The sequence below is a fragment of the Taeniopygia guttata genome, chromosome 4A (assembly GCF_048771995.1).
Source record: "Taeniopygia guttata chromosome 4A, bTaeGut7.mat, whole genome shotgun sequence".
Classification (NCBI taxonomy): Eukaryota; Metazoa; Chordata; class Aves; order Passeriformes; family Estrildidae; genus Taeniopygia; species Taeniopygia guttata.
In genome coordinates this window covers 17,288,291-17,306,173 of record NC_133029.1, presented here as the reverse complement: position 1 = coordinate 17,306,173, position 17,883 = coordinate 17,288,291, and the positions used below count along the sequence as shown (strand labels likewise).

General features: G+C 45.5%; 1 protein-coding gene across 2 annotated transcripts in view; it reads right to left on the bottom strand.

The window, feature by feature from the left end:
- Positions 1-17,883, bottom strand: part of TRPC5 (transient receptor potential cation channel subfamily C member 5) — a 100,742-nt gene that overhangs the window by 17,627 nt on the left and 65,232 nt on the right. For both annotated transcript variants that reach the window (XM_030272901.4, XM_030272902.4), the window contains exons 6-7: positions 15,289-15,611; positions 10,195-10,390 (exon numbers count right to left, since the gene is read on the bottom strand). In XM_030272901.4, coding sequence (XP_030128761.1) covers positions 10,195-10,390; positions 15,289-15,611 — 519 coding nt within the window. The remainder of the gene's footprint in view (positions 1-10,194; positions 10,391-15,288; positions 15,612-17,883) is intronic.

Genomic DNA, 17,883 nt, shown 5'->3' with positions numbered 1-17,883 from the left:
AAGCTGGGAATCAGGCTGCTGCCTGTCAGATGCAGATATAGATGGCTCTGACAATGCCCTGGGGACCAGGCTGGCTGGCTGGGGCTGAGTGCCTCTGAAGCAGGCATGGGGAGCTTTCTAGTTGTGCCAAGAGTGCTGGCAGGAGCTGGAGTGATTTCTGCAGCAGGAGCAGCTCTCTGCTGCTGCTGTCCCACCCCAGGAAGAGCCACCAGCAGCCCCACAGGATTCGGATGTGCACTGTACTTTCCAAGCTGTACTCTGCTCTAGGAAGGAAGGAGGAGATGGAACATTTACCTTGCAGGGTACTGAGCAAGGGAGGCTGGTTGCCCGAGAGGCTCAGGAACTTCAAAGGGGCCTTTTTTGCTGTGTAATTAGCAGTGCTGCAAAGCCTAAGAGAAGTCATTAGACTCTATTCAATATATTTCTCTCTCCACGTGCTTCTTTATTGCTCTGTGCTAAACCCAGAGCAGGAAACTGCACAGAAAATATATCAGGGCTGGCTTTCAAGCAGGCTAGCATAAGAAAGATGTCCTTGTGTGTCCTGACCAGAAAGCACTGCAGAAAGAGGGTCAGGAGAAATTTAATCTTTACAGATCTCCACACAGGCAATTCTTCTGCTGTTTCAAAGCTGTTAATTTTGTAATATGTGTCAGGCAAACTAGAAATAAAATCAGCAGAGCTCGGGGGTTTGGTGACAAGCTCAGAGAAGCAAGCAGCAAAATTCCAAGCAGGCTATTTGACGTAAATGGTGCTTAACATTTTTCAAAAGAAAGGATGTCATAGAAAGAAAAAGTCTGTGAGAAAATCAGGAAGCTACAAAGTCAATTAATGCATAGGTAATTCAGCTGCAGCTGGCAACAAATGACTTTGCTTTGAAAGCTGGGGATGACATACTGAGGGGTAAGAACTTAATAGGATCAATCTCAAACATAATACAAGAAAAATTACTGAAGGAGGACAATCTAGCATTAGGAAAAGCAATTAGAACAGTTAGGGGATGAGACAGCCAGAGAAGAGATGAAAGTCCTGAGGAGCACGAGGCAAGTCCTGGGCAGCAGCTGCAGTGGCTCTGAGGAGGAGCTGTGGCAGTGCCCTGGGACAGGCAGCCCTTGGCAGAGGAAAATCAGGGAAAACACACCTGGAGCACCCCCTGCAGCAGCAGGCAAAGGGTGCAAAGGGAGAGCAGCTCCCCAGGATGCAGCTCCAAGGGGGACACAGGGGGATTTTGGCTCCAGCACAGAAAACAAGCATAGGCAGGTGGTGAGGGGACGCTCATGAATAAATACTAACACTGGGAAACAAGGAAAGTGAATTCTTGGACCAGGATGCAGGTAAGTGACTTCAGGCAAGAGCTACCCTTGTCTGCCAGCAAGGCTCTCAGGTGAGGAAAGCAAACAGAGCACAAGGGAGAAAAAAACTCAAATCCAAAGTTTTATATAGCAGATAAGCCATCATTGGGACTGTGAGCCTTAATGATGGCAGAGCCCATGAAAGAACACACTGTAATGGAGGAAGTTAGGAAAAATTTCCTTAATTTTGCAGTGTCCAAGGCCCCCCACTTGGCAATGGCCAGTGCAATGTCAACAAGACACAGCACAGGACCTGCATTTTGTTGTAAGTTGGATAAAGGACTCCATCTTTGGAGCACAGCCAAAGAGGCCCAGGAATTATGGAAATTGGGTTGGTTGCAGTGAAAAAGAAAGCCACAAATGACTTCTGAACACGCCAGGTTGGGCAGAGAGCAGGGACATTCCCTCCTGGGTGACAGCCCAGCAGACCTGTCACAGGGCACTGGCCATCCCTGCCCAGACCCTTGGCTGCTCCTCCCAGCCCCAGGGAATCAGTTTGTTTGTACTTGCAAAATGCATGCTTTAGCATCTCTGCTATTTATAACTTCCATGTGCACAAGACATTCATAATTAAAATTTTTATTATGGCTTGCAATGCGCTGCATTCCACAATGTATTTAGGTTATATATACACATATACATATATATCAAATACTTTTCATCTCCCAGCAGCATCTTGGATGGAAGCAACGATAGCTAATGAGAAGGCCAGGGGAACATTATATTGGAGAAAACACAGAGAACTGGGGATTGTGCTGGTTTTATTGCAGTTAAATTATGGGAACTGGCACTTTTTTGTTTCTGCAGTCATATTCCAGTTAAGTTCAGTTTTTATTTTAATAGTCAAATAAGTTGAAGCAGTGGGAAGGTCATGCAGCTCTCTGAAAGCCTCAGCAGGAAGATATCACCAAGGCTTTGTTCTTCCTGCCATCCATTCCCTCTCCTCCATCACTGCCTGATAAGAGCCTCTTTTCATGCTGAAGGTCAGAGAGATAAGGGGCATCTATGCTGGTCATGTTAACTACCTGCAGCCAGGTCAAAACCAAGTAACTCTCACACGTCCTGGAGAACTGGAGGGCTGAGCAGGTATGGATAACCCAAAGTGTTTGAGTGCCGATGACTCTCTTAGTGCTGAGGCAAAAAATAAACAAACTTAGCCTCATTTTTACTTGCCCTATTTCCAGAATATTGTCTTTGATTTTTTTTTTTTTTTTTGCATAGCCAGTCAGGCTGGGTCTTCAAAGGTCCTTTCCAACCCAAGCCATTCCAAGAGTCCAAAAAGTCCTCATTGCTAAAGATATCATATCTGCAATACATTTGGAGATACTGCTGGGCTCAAGAAAGTGCCTGTTCCTCTCTGAGTAACCATTCCTAAAGCTTAGGAATCAAACTCAGGTCTCTCTTCTGGCCTTAGGGTGCTCAATCTGTCAGTCCAGGCCACCTACTGCAGGTGGATGGAGCCCTTGGACTCTCAGCTGGACACAGCCAGGATGATTCTCCGGCACAAACTCGCCCTGGAAGGAAGGAGCACTGCAGAATTCACCACTTCACACTCCATGTGCAAAGCACTTGGTCTGCCCTTGCCTTCCCCAGCTGAGCTGCTGCAGGTGCACTGCAAAGGGGAAGGACAAAGCAAATCCCAGCCTGTGAGCCACGGTGTCCTGTGAGGACTGGAGCAGAACAGCCTGAAACTGGGCTGGAACAGCCTGTGGGGCTTGCAGGGGGTTCTGGAGGTGCCAGGCTTCACCTCCCCAAATCTCAGAGTTCCCCTGTCTCCCCAGAACCAAAGGCAAACTGCTGCTCCTCGTGTCCCACTGCCTGCTCCCTGTGAGAACACGACTCTGTGCAAGCATTCAGGCACCAAATGCTTCAGTGTTCTGCTCTTTTATGACTGCCCATAAACTGCCTTTCCTCAGCAGAGGAGTGGGGCTGGATTTGGTGTTTTACTGAGCCTGTAAAGGTCACAGCAGCAGAGGGAGCAGCAGGTGCCCAACACCTCTGGAAGGCAGCCTGCTTGCACAGCCACTTAAATGCAGCGCCTGAGCTTAGCTGCCAAAAATTGAGTAATTGCTCAAAAATTAAAAAATCCTATGTCCTCACCATTTAATACATCCTTGAGCCGAAGGGAAGGGACAGATTATAAATGTATGAGACTGCTCAAGCCTGTAAGTGAACCTTGAGCTGTGCAGATAGCACTGACTTGGGAGAGCTCTGTTTTCTCCCCCAAAAGCAGGGGTTGTAGCTGAGTGGCTACAGGGAACAGGACCAGCAAACAGAAACAGGTTATTAATCATATCCCCACTTAATTAGGAGGGGTTGTGGCCATCCTCTTTCACCTATATGATCAGCATCAATTTATTTGCAAGATTGCAGCGTGTTGCAAAAGGAAATCTGTGAAGCACTGGCATCTAAAATGTTGTATTTCAGAGAATTCTTAGTAATATAGCTGTTTCCATTGTTCAGTACCAGGGGAAAGCTCTTCCCAGATAAATCCCTTTTAGTATTTCACTGCTTTTTCCTCAGTAATATTCTTCCTTTATCTTTCACTTTTCCTCTTTTCTCCTGCCTTTCTAACAAGAGTCCCCTCGATGCAGAAGCACAAGATAATGCTAATTGAGCTTGTCAGACCTAAATAAAAGATGGGATAATGCAGGGGCTGCAACCTATGTGGTTCCATCTGGATACTTCAACTTCTATCATGTAGCAAGAGCAAACCTGGCTGTGCTGCTCACACGTAATGGGCAGAGAGTTATTGACCTGTCAGGCAGGGCACTGGGGTGTGAACCATACCAAAATGAGCCCAGCCCTGAAAAATCCAAAAATAAATGCCAGCAAACTCCCTGGAATATTTTAAATCAGTCAGGGCTCATCTACAGATTACAAACTCTTCTTTTTTTTTTACTTAAGTGTAACTTTTCTGCCCTGAATAAGCCCCAAAATGGTTTGACCATGGTGGTTCTCAGGGACACACAAACTCCTGTGGTTTTGAAGATCAAAAGCAACAGAGAGGCTGAAGCTCCTGATTCTGCTGACAGTACTCAGAGGAGAGGCAGGACTGGATCCTAGGATGGAGAATGAGCTTTGTCTGCGCTAAGAACAGAAGATGCAGCATGTGAAGCTGGAGCACATCGAGTGCCTCTATTCAGAGGCTCTGCAAACACCAGATGAATATTAACAATGTGATTCAAGTCCATGGGTTACATGTAATTAGGCCAAAACCAGCAAAAAGACAAACAGTTCTACACCTTCAAATGAATCCTTCAGCTTGCTAACAAAAAGCAATTAAGCTGCCTGCCAGTCTGGAGCGAGACTCCAGGGCTGATTTCACACACAGGCTGGATGGGAGCATCCCAACACACCACTGCTGCGGATTTCTCTTCACTTCCCAATAAAAATCTGCTGGGAGTCCCCCCACTCACAAGGTCCAGAGAGAGCACTCAGCCTTGGAAATCAATCCCACCACTCCAGAGGTGGGCACAGCTCCTCAGGGGGGAGCAGGGAGTGGGGGTCCAGCATTTCTTCACATTGCACTCCATGGGAAATGGAACAGAAACCATGGAATCATGGAATGGTTTGGGTTGGGAGGGACCTTAAAGCTCATTCTATTCCAACCTTCTGCCATAGGGACACTTTCCACTCTCCCAGGGTGCTCTAAACCCCGTCCAGCCTGGCCTGGGACACTGCCAGGGATCCAGGGGCAGCCACAGCTGTGCCAGGGCCTGCCCACCCTCCCAGGGAAGGATTCCTTCCTTATGTCTGATCAAATCCACCCTCCTTCAGCTCAAGGCCGTTCCCCCTTGTCCTGGCTGCCTGTCCAAGTGTCACTGAAGGCAGTGACTAAGTGCAGGAGAATTTCCCATTTCAATTCATTACTGCTAATCCACAGTGCAGTAATTACAGTTGTGCTGTAGAATAAAGCAAAGGTGTGAGTGTGTCACCTGCCCCTCAATCACAGCTGCTGCATGTGGGCAGTGACCAGCAGATGTGTGTGTTGGTCAGCAGGAGGCTCCGAGGGCACAAAACTGAGGGTCAAAGAGGAGTATTTCACCCAGCAAACCAAGGAAGAGCCATTTCATCCTCTTTCCAGAACCTCCTTGTTTCTCTGCACCATAAAAAGCTGCAAGAAATATTGATCCCAGCTTGTACTGGCAACACAACAAGAGCATAATTTCATTTCCTGCTGTATTACAGAGTTTAAAACTGACTGCTTAATTTCTAAGAAAGTCAAATTAATGGTACTGAAATGGGCCTGGTGAGATGAACATTTCCTGATGCTTTAAAAGAGCTTAGTTCTGAGCCCAGATTTCAGAGCCACCATTACCTCTACAGGGGAACACCCACCACCCCAAAATCTGCCAAATGCAGGGACTGGGCAGCTGTTGTATTTCAAACTAACTTTATAGATTCATAAAATTCCTCCTTAGCAAAACCACCAGGTAATAACTGTGCAGGTCATCAAGCAGAGGAACAGTTTCTGACACTGTTAAGGGTCACAAATCGCAGTGGGGAAGAGAATTTCTGCTGGTGTTGTGAATTAAACTGGGTGGCAATTACTGCCATGGGGCTGAGGGAGCTCAGCTGGTGCAGAAAAGTGGAGGAATCCATGTGCTTTGCAGATAAAGAAAAGTTTGAAACTGCCACCTGGGGGAAATCCAAAGTTATCTTGAAAACAATGTAATAGGGGGCTGACAACCCTTTATGTTTCTCTGTGCCTTGATTTTTAAGCTCTCTAGCCTCCAAAAACAGAGAAAATTCCTTATCTAATATCCTTATACTTATAGTCAAAGTTTTATTTATTTTTTAGCTGCACATGCCATTTCTGTTTAGTGTACAGCTTTTGCTTTGCTATGCAAAATATTTCTTTCCTTCATTCTCATCCTTAACTACTCATGTTACTACACTCAATTTAACTTCATCATGTAAAATTGCACCCTGAGGCTGGTGCCCAATGCCCTGATTCCTGCAACCCAAACACTGGCAACTAAGTTCCACTACACTACTCTGACAGACACACTTAAAACTTTTTTTGCTATATTTTGAAGACTGCAGCCTTTTGCAGGAACAGCTGTCTGAGATGAGCTAGCTCGAAATAACAGACATAGCTACCAACAGGAGGATACAAAATACAATATACACAAGGATTTTGTAACTTTTATATTCGCTGCTGAAGTCATGACTGCAACATCACACGTGGACACTGCATTACACACCCCAGGCTGCAACACCTTCACACATGGGAGTTAGAGGGAATTTTTCTCAGGCTCACTTTGCTGTAAGTAACCCCTGAGGTATTAAGCATCTTTGTACTTTTATCCTAGAACACCTGAGAGCTGTGAGGGTTCAGATCTCCCTTTAATGTGCCGGTGGGTGTGGAGCTGTTGTGCACCATTTATCACCCTAGCTCACCTGCAGCTCTGCCCACCAGCTCACAGCCCGTGGTTTCCATCCTGCACACCCCTGGCTGCTGTTCTTCCACTGCTATTGCTGCAGCTCCAGTGACTAATTCTTGCCTGACTCCCCAGAATATCCCGGGTGTGGCCACAAGGAACAAGCTTTCAGAAAATACACATTAATTCTCTGCAACCTGTACCTGCACCCGAGGGCACCCCCAGGGCCAAAATGCACCTGCACCCTCAGGAATGCCAACTATCCCACTTATTTTGAAAAAAAATTAGCATCTGGCAGGAGGATTGTAGGACTTGATGAGAAACAGCCCATCACACAAAGTGTGCTCATCACCCACTCAGTTACTTTCTGCCACTTACAAATGATGCAGCCACCTGGCTACCCTCACATCATTTCCTTGTCCTTCCCCTTGTGATGGTGACAAATTCCTCTTCCCATCCCCTGGGTATTTCTGTCATGTCTGGAAGGTATTGAGGGAGCTGGCAATGCATAACGTGCCATTGCATCCTGTGCTGCTGGCATAAAACATTCTGATCTTCCCATATTGAAACAGCATGGAAGGTATGGAAATTTGGGAGATTGCATTTGGATTTTGTTTGCTTTCTTGGTGAAAGATGGTGTCTGCCATAACGAAGCTATGGTTTGGCAAAGGAGAAAAATGGGCTGTCTGAAGATAATCGATACTGAAACTGCTTCAGGGCACTCCTGGAAACGTGTGTTTATTGAAGTCTGAAACAGCTGAGGAAAAAACCAACAAAATTATGGCACAAAAGTTCTTCCTTCTCTGAGTCAAGAACCACTTGAAGTGGAGGTTTTACTCTTTGCTTGCCTTGCTCTGCCTTCCACAGACACTGGTGCTTTCACGCTGTGTGCCTGCAGTGCCTGATCAAGCACCAAGCCCTAATCCCCAGACTGGGGAGACAAAATGAAGAGCCAAGGAGGAGCAGCCCAGATTCTCCTTTCTCAAACCTCACAGCAGAAACTCATGTGTGAGTATAGGAGAAAAGCTGACCTGAAGAACAACTGCTACAAATGCATTAAGTGTATTTGTCCCTGCAGGAGAGGAGCAGAGAATGCCTGTTTGCATTGCAGCAATTCCTGGGGCTCATTAACAAACGGGATTAATGAAGATGTCCTCAGCACTCCACTGCAGGGGAGTCAGCAGGCAGAGATGCACTTTCATCTCATCCCCCACGTGTGTTTTATTGCTCTGCAGTGATGCTTGTGGCACAGGATTTCTTCCTGATGCAGAAGAAGACCTCCACCCCACCCCAAGGACTCCTGTCCCCTCCTTTCCCCCTGGAATGCTGTCATTCCATGTGTATCCAATGTAATATAAATACCAGGAGGAAGAAATGCCCAGTCTAGCACCCAGCCTGCTGTGATTCAGCAGGGAGTGAACCTGATTACAGCAGGTTAATTAATGCCCCACATTTGTAAAGCTCAACGTTTATTAACGACTTCTTTTCTTCGGGGGAGAGATTAATTGATGTTTGCCCTGAGAAGACACATGGAGGAAATTTGTCCCAGAGAGAAAACATGCAGAAATGCAGCTTGCAGAGCCACAGAGGGGAAGTGATGCCCCTTGCCGTCCCGGGAAATGTCACTGCTCTGGGTATCGACTGCAGCCAGACAGTTCGAGTGACAGCAAAGTCTCCTGTAGCATTTCCAGTGACATCTTCCCGCTCGCTGAACTCCGTGCTGTGCCTCGGTTATCTGCAGAGTTCATCCTCCAGCCCCAGCGCTGCCAAGGGCAGAGCTTCTGCTGGGGCCAGTCCCCGCTGCCAGCTGCTCCAGACACAAAACCATTAACACAGCAGCCCTCTCTGGACCCTTCTCTTCGGTTAATTGTTATGATGGGTCCCTCTAATTCATGTGGGATTGTGTGTAATGTGTCATTGCATCGCTGGAATTATTCAGGGAAAGAATGATGAGTGGTTTGTGGCCCAGTGAATAGCAAATGCTGCTATTCTTGTGCAGTCTTAGGCTTGGGCTTTGTCTTAGTGACAAGCCTGTTCGATGACAATAAAGGAAAGGGAATTGGAAAAAACGGCCAAGGAGAGAATCTTTGTTTTCTGTCCCTCATTGCAGTCTCCCTGGAATGTGAGGAGTATCAGGGAACAAAGAGAAAGCACTTGAAGCATTGAAACAGACTGATAAATGCCTTTGTGATAAACTGCTTTTCTGCTCAATCTGGAAGGTCAGTGGTCCAGTTTTTCTCATACTTTTTACCATGATAAAGATCAGATGTCCAAAAGAATCAGCAAATTGAGGGGTCTGTGCTCAGTTTGACCAAGTGAATTTAGGAGCCACTCGAATCAGCAGATAATCAACAACAATTGCAGAACCTGTTCAAGAAAACAACTCAATACTCCTCTCTGTGCTTTAGCCAGGAAAGGAGCTCACCCACACATTTCCCCAGAGACATGTCCAGGAATTTGGAAATGGAAATACTAGGAGAACTGCTTCTGGTTCTGTTTTTGCTCTGGTTTATCTTATAGAATAAAACAGGAGTCACCCAAAGCAGAGGAGGAAGCACCTACTCTATCTGTACCGAGTGACCAGCCAGGGACACAAACAGCTCCCCCCACTCCTGTTTTGTTCCCAGATGATGCAGCAGCTCATCACCTCACTGTCTCCAAACCATATGTTAGTGGTCAGAATGGAGAGTGAGTGCCCACTGGTTTATCTGAAGTCCTGTGCACACAAGATTTTGCTTCCTTCCATACTGTTCCTGACCTAAAGAGCCTTAAAATGCAAAGCCACGCTGCTTTAGCTTTCAGTCTGTTGACAAATTTAATCATCAAGGTACAGATTGGCTTTTGGGTACACAGAATGAGATTACAGTGGAGAAAACAGTTTTGAACATTCAAATGAAAGTTCAGTTTGATAAGGGCTCTATGGCCCTGAGCTGCCTCAGCTCAGATCCATCCTGCACTGGGATTACTCAGGAATCTCAGATGGTTATACAGCCAGGAGACTCTGGTATTACAGATGGACGTGATCTAATTTCAAGTGGGAAGACTGTGGAAAAAGAAATTGCAGGACTGGGCTCCTGATACACACAGTTTCACATGGGAAAACAGAAATAGGATAAAAAAATATACCACAACACCCACCCCCCAAGTTATAACCAAACATCAGGAAGCAGTGGGAAGGTTTTTCCCTTTATACACCCAAAGTGGTCAGCAAGGTTACTCCACAAGAGGAGACAGGGGCAGATCACAGCCCATGAGCCTTTTCCAGCTAGGAAGCTTTACCAACAGAGCAAAACCTCCTCCACAGGCACGATGCAGGCTGATGAGCACAAATCCCAACTACCTGCAGGCAGAAACTGGGGGCAGCAGTCTCAGCATGCCAGAAGGGACCCACCTGCTGCAAGTCAGACAGATGAGGCACACGGGGAGAAAGAGCAGCAGAAAGAGAAGGGGTAACTCACAGCAATGAGCTGGTAGGAGTTGTTCATCATGGCTATGAGCATGTTCAGCAGCACGACCAGGGAGATGACGTTGTAGGTCCCAAACATCGTGGCCCCAACAAATTCTGTGAACTCGTGTCTGGCTTTCACGTTGGTGACGTAGAGATTCAGCAGCCCAAACACAGACCAGAAGAGTGACTGGAGGGTCTCGAAAAGTCTGCAAAGAAAGACAGATTTTTAGCTGGCTACCTGATGTTGGGGGGTGGAAAATCATCTTCAGGGAACACACAGATATTGGGAGACATCACAGAGCAGCCACTCAGCACAGCCTTTTATGCCTCCCTGGGGACAGCCTGTGCTCAGCCACAGTGACCCACCAGCCAATGCATGCGAGAGCTGCCCCATCAACAGCATTTGCTGTCTATCCAAAAGCCCAGTCTACATCCTTGTGAGATGCAGTGAGCACAACTTCCACAAGGAACCCAAGCCTCCCTTTCCCACTCTGCACACTTGCAAAGAACAGCCACAATATATTCCATTTAATTAAAATTGCCATGCTGCGATGCTTCTGCTATCTATAAACTCTCCTGTTTAATCAGTGCCTGCATCATTAACATGTCTGCAGGATAAATGCTCAGGGAACCCATCCCCAAGTACAGCGTGACTGCAGCAGTTAGCAGTGCACAGCAACAAGGCACCACGAGGTGGGAGATGGCAGAAATCACTGCACTTGCACCTTCTGCTCTGATTTGCAGTGCTCTGCTTGGAATACACCTGCCCAAAACACTGCTCTGTTTGCAGTGCACCTGCCTAAAATGCTTCTGTGTTTGCAGTGCATCTGCCCTAAAACACTGCTGTGTTTGCAATGCACCTGCCTAAAGTGCTGCTGTGTTTGCAGTGCACCTGCCCAAAAAAACCCTGCTGTGTTTGCAGTGTACCTGCCCAAAAACACTGCTGTGTTTGAGGTGCACCTGCCTAAAATGCTGCTGTGTTTGCAATGCACCTGCCCCAAAACATTGCTCTGCTTGCAATGCATATGCCAAAAAAACACTGCTCTGTTTGGAATACACCTGCCCAAAAAACACTGCTCAGTTTGGAATACACCTGCCCAAAAACACTGCTCTGTTTGGATCACACCTGCCCAAAAACACTGCTCAGTTTGGAACACACCTGCCCAAAAACACTGCTCTGTTTGGAATACACCTGCCCAGAAACACTGCTCTGTTTGGAATACACCTGCTCAAAAAACACTGCTCTGTCTGGAATACACCTGCCCAGAAACACTGCTCTGTTTGGATCACACCTGCCCAAAGTGCTGGTGGCTCTGAGTGGTTGTAGCAGCAGCTCCCACCCACCACGGGCAGAGTCCCTGGCAAACCCTGCAACCACTGCTCAGTAATGACTCAGATGAAAAAGAGTCATCATATTAATTCAGCTCAAGAGTTTCTCTTCTTTTGAAGGCTTCCTTGCACAGATGAACCAGACCTGACCCCACTGAGCTGATGAGATCACCCCAGGTCTCTCTCTGCTTCAGCCACAGACGAGTGACCTTTCACAGCCACGTCGGACGCGTAATCAGCAATCTAAATAATTGCTCTATTTGGGAATCTTTGTTTTAGCTTTCCAAAATACGGCATTTATATCATCCAAAAATGACATTTATATGCCTGTTTAAGAGTTTTCATTTTGGCCTGAGGTCAGCAGATGTTTTCAAATGCGACTACTAGACAAATCAATATGAATAATTCAGATGCTTTACTTGACATACCAGGAATCTGTTCTCCCATCTTCTCCAGGCATTTGTTCACATGTATCCCCATGCCTTATATGAAGATTTAGTTTATATTTTGTGGATGTAGCTTATGTTTTTCACTAGCCAAAATCATAAAGATGCTTTAAAGCAAAAAACCTTTCTCCCAGAGCTCAGGCTGGTTGTTAGGCTTATTAAATAACCGAGGTATTAACCAAAGAATGCCAAGCATTTCTTTATTAGAAGTGGTGGAATGCTAGCTGTCTTTTAAAATTTTTATCATACTTTTACTATTACAGTAGAAATACTACTTGGGCTGTAGGTACAAGAGAGACAGAGGTTCTAATCATTGAACTGAAATCGGTTCTAGAAGTGATCAATGCATAGTTCTGGATACACAATACTACCCAGGGCCCAGACTAAAGCAAATATTCACATGTGGGCATGTAATGCTCTTGACAAAGCCACCAAGTGGTTCCTGCAGCTCTGCAGAGCAGTGAGGCTCAGGGGCTGTGTCCTCAGTGTTTAATGACAGGACAGGTCCACAGCCTCTTTTCACGGACCATGTTTCAGGGGAAGCTCACACTGCTTTGGAGCAGCAGCTATAAAAAACAGAGTTTTGGAAATTGTTATTGAGAGACTCTCATGTCCTGCTGAGTATATTTTGAATCTCAATCCCAATCAAACAGAAGAATTATTAAAGCTCCACTCTCTCCCTGGTGGCTTAGAGAGAGCGAGTGCCCCTTCTGCCACAGGAACCTGTGCCCAGGGGAATGGCAGCGTGACCCTCCAGAGAGAAGGTCACAGCAGGCAGGGAGATGTGACTTCCTGCACCCCTACCTCCTCTTCCTCACTCTCCTCTCCCTCCTTCAGTTGCCAGCATCACAGCTATAAACATAATTTCCAATCATCTGCCTAAGCAGCAGGCACTCTGCTTTCTGAGGGATGGCAAGGCCAAAGCAGAAAACCTTAAATTATTCATTACTTCCCCTCGTTGCTGTCACAAAGGAATATTACTTCTCCATGATCTGTGTGTGCAATGCAGAAAATTTCCTCGCCAAGAAAATGTTAAACCCACCCTTTGAGGGTAATAGGAAATAATGTGCTAGTAAATAGGTGTCACACTTGACATAAGCTGCAGACACACATGGGGCATCCTCTTTGCTCTCCTTGCAGAATGAGAGCTCGTTGTGCGAGCCCAGGAGTGCTGTGGGAACCAAAGTGCACTGGTTCAAAGCTTTGCAGGTGTATTCCTTCATGAGGAATGAGCCATCAGCAAAGTCAGGGTCCCCAGCTCTGGCTGGACTGGCTCCAGCCTCCTTCACTTCCCCCCAATCCAATACTTGGATCTGCAGCTGCTCCTTCCCAGCCACTGCCCCATGCTGTGCATCTGCTCCCCAGCCAAATGTCAGCTTGTGCTGGGGGTGTTAATAAAGACCATTTAAACTTTTAAGAACACGTTAAATAAATTTCTTAAGCGAGCCTCAAACAAAAAGTACCTGCAGAGTGTTCATTCCCCTGCCAGGAGACCTCACTCCTAATGGATCCCCTCCCACTGTGATTTTGTTTTACACAAACCTCTGCCACAAAGGCTGAGCCCCCTCAATTTCCTTTCTGTGCTACATTCCCTTGGCAGGGGGTTTCAATGAATGTTAGGGTGGCAGAAATTGTAGTTTGTATTTAAACTGATCTACACACTTTCTGCTAAGTGCTTCTTGTATAATTTTTTGCTCTCATGACATTACACCTTCTTACAGACTTCAGGATGGTTGGTTGCTTGCTTGCTTTGTTTTTTGTTTTTTTTTTCCTGCTGGCCCAATGTTCTTTTTCTTCAGTCAAATCCTGCTGTTGCTTCTCCACTTACCTGACACAACGAAATCTGTAAAAAGAACCAGTGTGCAGTGGTGGCAGGCCCAAACCAGAATGCAGAGCTGAACACATCTGTTCACCACAGCTCCAGAGAAAGGCAGGGTTTGGTACTGGATTTTGCAGCCTTGATCCTTCCTGAGGTAGAATTTACCCCATAACAAACTTGCCAAACTTTCCTCCCTCTGACTGCTGCATCAATATGGACACAGATCAGGGAATAAATTTGTTATTTAATTCCTTTGCCAGGGCAGCATGACCCATTTCTGGGGCATGTGAGGCAACTGAAACATAAAAAAAGTCTGAAATCTTTAATTCTGTTTCTCATTAGCACAGAGCAGGTCCATTCACTTCCCTCAGACAGAGAGGGGTTTCATGAGAAAATGATTCAAGCCTGGGTGTTCCTGCTCTGCAGTGGGAAGTGGCACATGTCCGGTCTACCAGGTCATGCTGCTCTTGAAGGATGTGCTCTGCCCCATGAAAATTCCATATTTCTTTTAGGAGAGAGCCCACAGGACAATGCTGGAACCTCTCCTCTCCCAACCAAGTCATGTGGCCTCAGCATCATCTGTTTTAGATAACAGTGCAAATGCATCCCAAATCCTTTCTTAACCCCAAACCTTCAGCTGACAGAGGGAGGAGAATTATTGGGCATCATGACAAGTTTTATTTAATTTAGCATAAAGTGGTGGACAACAGTTTTGTTTTGCTTGTTTGCAGGGTGTGGGCCTTTTTCTAGACCGTGCTTTATTTATTTCTCCTGCCATTGTGAGTTAAGTACTGTGCAAGCAGCAAGAACAATCGGGTGGGGGATGATTATTATAATTATTTCTACTATTAGTAATTAAAACAAATACATCAGCAAGACAATTCATGTCATTTTTCAGCATGTGCTCTCTCTTTCAGCTCTGCCAGCTGTCCTCACAGCAATTTCCATGCCAGCCTCTCAGTAAAGTACCAGCATTCCCAGCAAAAAAAAGGTTCTGCTGGGATTTTAGTCTGCAAGGAAATCAGAGAAGCCTGCAACATCATGTATCCATAAAAATGGTCTAGGTGAGATAGTTGTTGTTGCTGTGCCACATTATTTATTAATCCCTGGTTTTAACAGGTTTATCCCTTATTTTCTTCATTTTATTCAAGTTCCCCTCCTTTCTTCAGTAATTAGGCAAAACAATTCCTGTGGCAAAAGGACCCTTCCTTTCTCAAATCTACTGTAATTGTGCATAGTCATAATAAGATTTAAGTCGCAGGATCATGCAGAGAAACTCCTTGGTCCAGAACTAAAAGGTCTCCCAGACCTAAGTGAGTCTTTGTGACAGCAGAGCTCACACAATGTCTGCCCCACTTAATTCCCACCTTTCCTGCAGAGCCAACCACCTCACCTGGTACTTGCAAATGAATAAATAAATAAAGGCTCTGTCAGTGCAGTGACAGGCAGCAGCAAAGGCAGGGGGGACAGGGGAAGCAGCCTCAGAAGCAGAAAGGAGAGGATGTCTTACGTGGAGAAGGCATTGTTCTGTTTCTCACATCGGATCCCCTTGCAGTTGTTGGGTTCCTCCGAGGCACTGGTCTCATAATAAAAATAAAGCTGGTTCAGTCCATTGGCAAAAGCCAGAAGCACCAGGCAGTAGATAAAAAGGAATTTGAGGATGTCTAGCAGCATGCGTCCCAGAGAAATCTGCAGGGGTCCCAGGTGTGAGTTGGCTGTAAACAGGGAGATGAGCCGCAGGGAACTCAGGATGTTGGATATTGCAAAGAGAGCTTCTGCAATCAGGGTCGGGTGCCACATCTCCCACTCCTCCCTCGGGCGGGAGCCGTTGTACTGCCAGGGAGGAAGGAAGAACAAGGGTGTAAAACCAGTGGTGTTGGGATGACTCTGAGGTACCTGCACAGGTCACACCCACTGACCCAACCCTGCCCAGGTAAATCCTACCCAGGTGCTGTGGCACTAAAAGGGTTTGTAACCCCTTACACCACAGCTGCTGTCAGACTCACAGCTGGGATTCAGGACTGAAGCTGGCTTGATTAGGGCAAAGATGAAGGTTTAATGACACTTTTTTTCTGCCTACTGCATTATGACTCCCTGATGGTGAGAGATGTGGGACCAGGTTTTCTTTAGAGGCTTTGGGTATGTTGGCTGTTCTTAGCCTAAACTGGAAAATTAGGATTTTTAAAAATTGGTTTTACTTCTGGGTTCACAGTCTGTGAGTTCCTTATGTCCATGGGTTCATACACCTCCTTCTCTTTCAACCTTTAAAGGGGTTCAGATTTTAGCAGGTTCCAGATGTAAATTTCCAATTACTTTTGTTCTTCTTCCTGCTGAACATGACTGCTCATTCTAAACTCTGCACATTCCAGGAACAATGGGAGGGAGGGAGAAGGAAGGGAAGAAGAAAAGCAGTGAACTATTGGATGCTTTCCTTCCCATGTAATCTCAAAACAAGAGCCAGAACCAAAAGGCTTTTTTCGTATTAATTTTCTTATTAGTTAATTTGTCATGGCAATTTTAGGAGAGTTGCTAAAGCAGAGGTCTTAATTACAGCTGAAACACTGGGTACAGTTGAGTGCATCAATTACAACATTAACTGGGTTTGTAATGTAGCTGTAAAAGCCGAAGCATTTTCGGAGCAAAGTGCGGCCAGATGCGAGCAGGTAGCACAAAAGAGCTGGTTCTGTAAAATGTAACTGCTCTGCTTCTGTGAAATGTAAAATGTAACTGCTCTGGCTTAACGACACTGGCACAGAGAATGGAGTCAAAGACATTTAACATCAAGGAATAATTGTCCTTTTAACATTTGTCTCCGCTCATTTAGCATGCGTAAAAAGGTAGAACTGCGCTCAGAATAACCCAGCTAAAACCATAACCAGCGTGTTTAGGGCTCCTAAAATAATTCTGGTACCTTTGGAAAGGAAATGGTACCAATATCACATTGACAGACAAGATTGCAGAGACTTTCTATTTAAATCTGAAGGTCCAATACACAAGCTCCCAATTTTTTCAAGGGCTCAGCAAAAAGCAGGTTGATATTTCAAACCATCCCCCTGTATGAAGGAGATGAGACATGATACAAAGGCATTTCAGCATGACCTCGGATTGCTTCTGACATTTCCAAACTGTTCTTTATTACATGAACATCATGGCCTGAGCCTGTTAACTTGATTTGAAGATGGGTCTTAAAAAGCCTACAAACAGGCAGAGAGGTGAACTTTTTGTGGATATCCAGCAATGGGGGTGGTTGAGTGGGATTGGGAAGCCTGGACAGCAGATTTGCACAGTTATTCCCAATTCTCTTCTGCAGGCTGGCTGGACACAGCAGCCTAGGGCTCTCTGCTAAGGTTTAGTACAGATTGCACATAAAGGTATGGGGAAAATACCATTTTTAAAGGTATTAATATTTTTAAAGGTATTTAATATTTTTTTTTAATAATGCTTTAAAAAGAGGTGTGGGACACTCTTCTGTGTCTCCCAGCTCTTTTTGAAGCAATATTTAGGTCATTAAGGTCATATTTAGGTTCTTTATGAACTGATGGTATCTCCTTGCTTGGCAAATAGAATCTTCAGAGCAGCCTGGCATCACAGGTAACAGAAAACAGCAGATTTCAGAGTTATCTAATGAAGCTGCTGATCTGGGAAGGCTGGAGTTGGTTGGTTTGGGGTCTGTTCAAAAGATGAAACACAGCAGAAATGTACACAGAATAGTACAAATAAATTACACCGTGCTGTCACATTTACCCTTCCTCATTACACGATAATTCAATGCAGCAAATGAAAACTGATTAAGAAAGTATTTCTACCCTATAATTAGCCTGAAGATTCCATTGGTATCAGACAATATTAGAGCCAGGTCTTGGAACCAGTCAAACCAAGGGAAAAAAAAATGTCTTCACATAAAAACAAGGATGGAAAGCATTTAGTGTCAGTATGCAATTTATTTTTTCTGATATTTGGCAGAAAGTTAAATGTCCGTGTAATCCTTTGAAGTTCTAAGAAGTGTTAGAATATGGTCTATTGGCATATATCCCAGCCTCTTGCAGCTCAGGGCTGTTCTATAAATAACAAATAATGTTGCAAAATGTTTTGAAGCCATTATCAA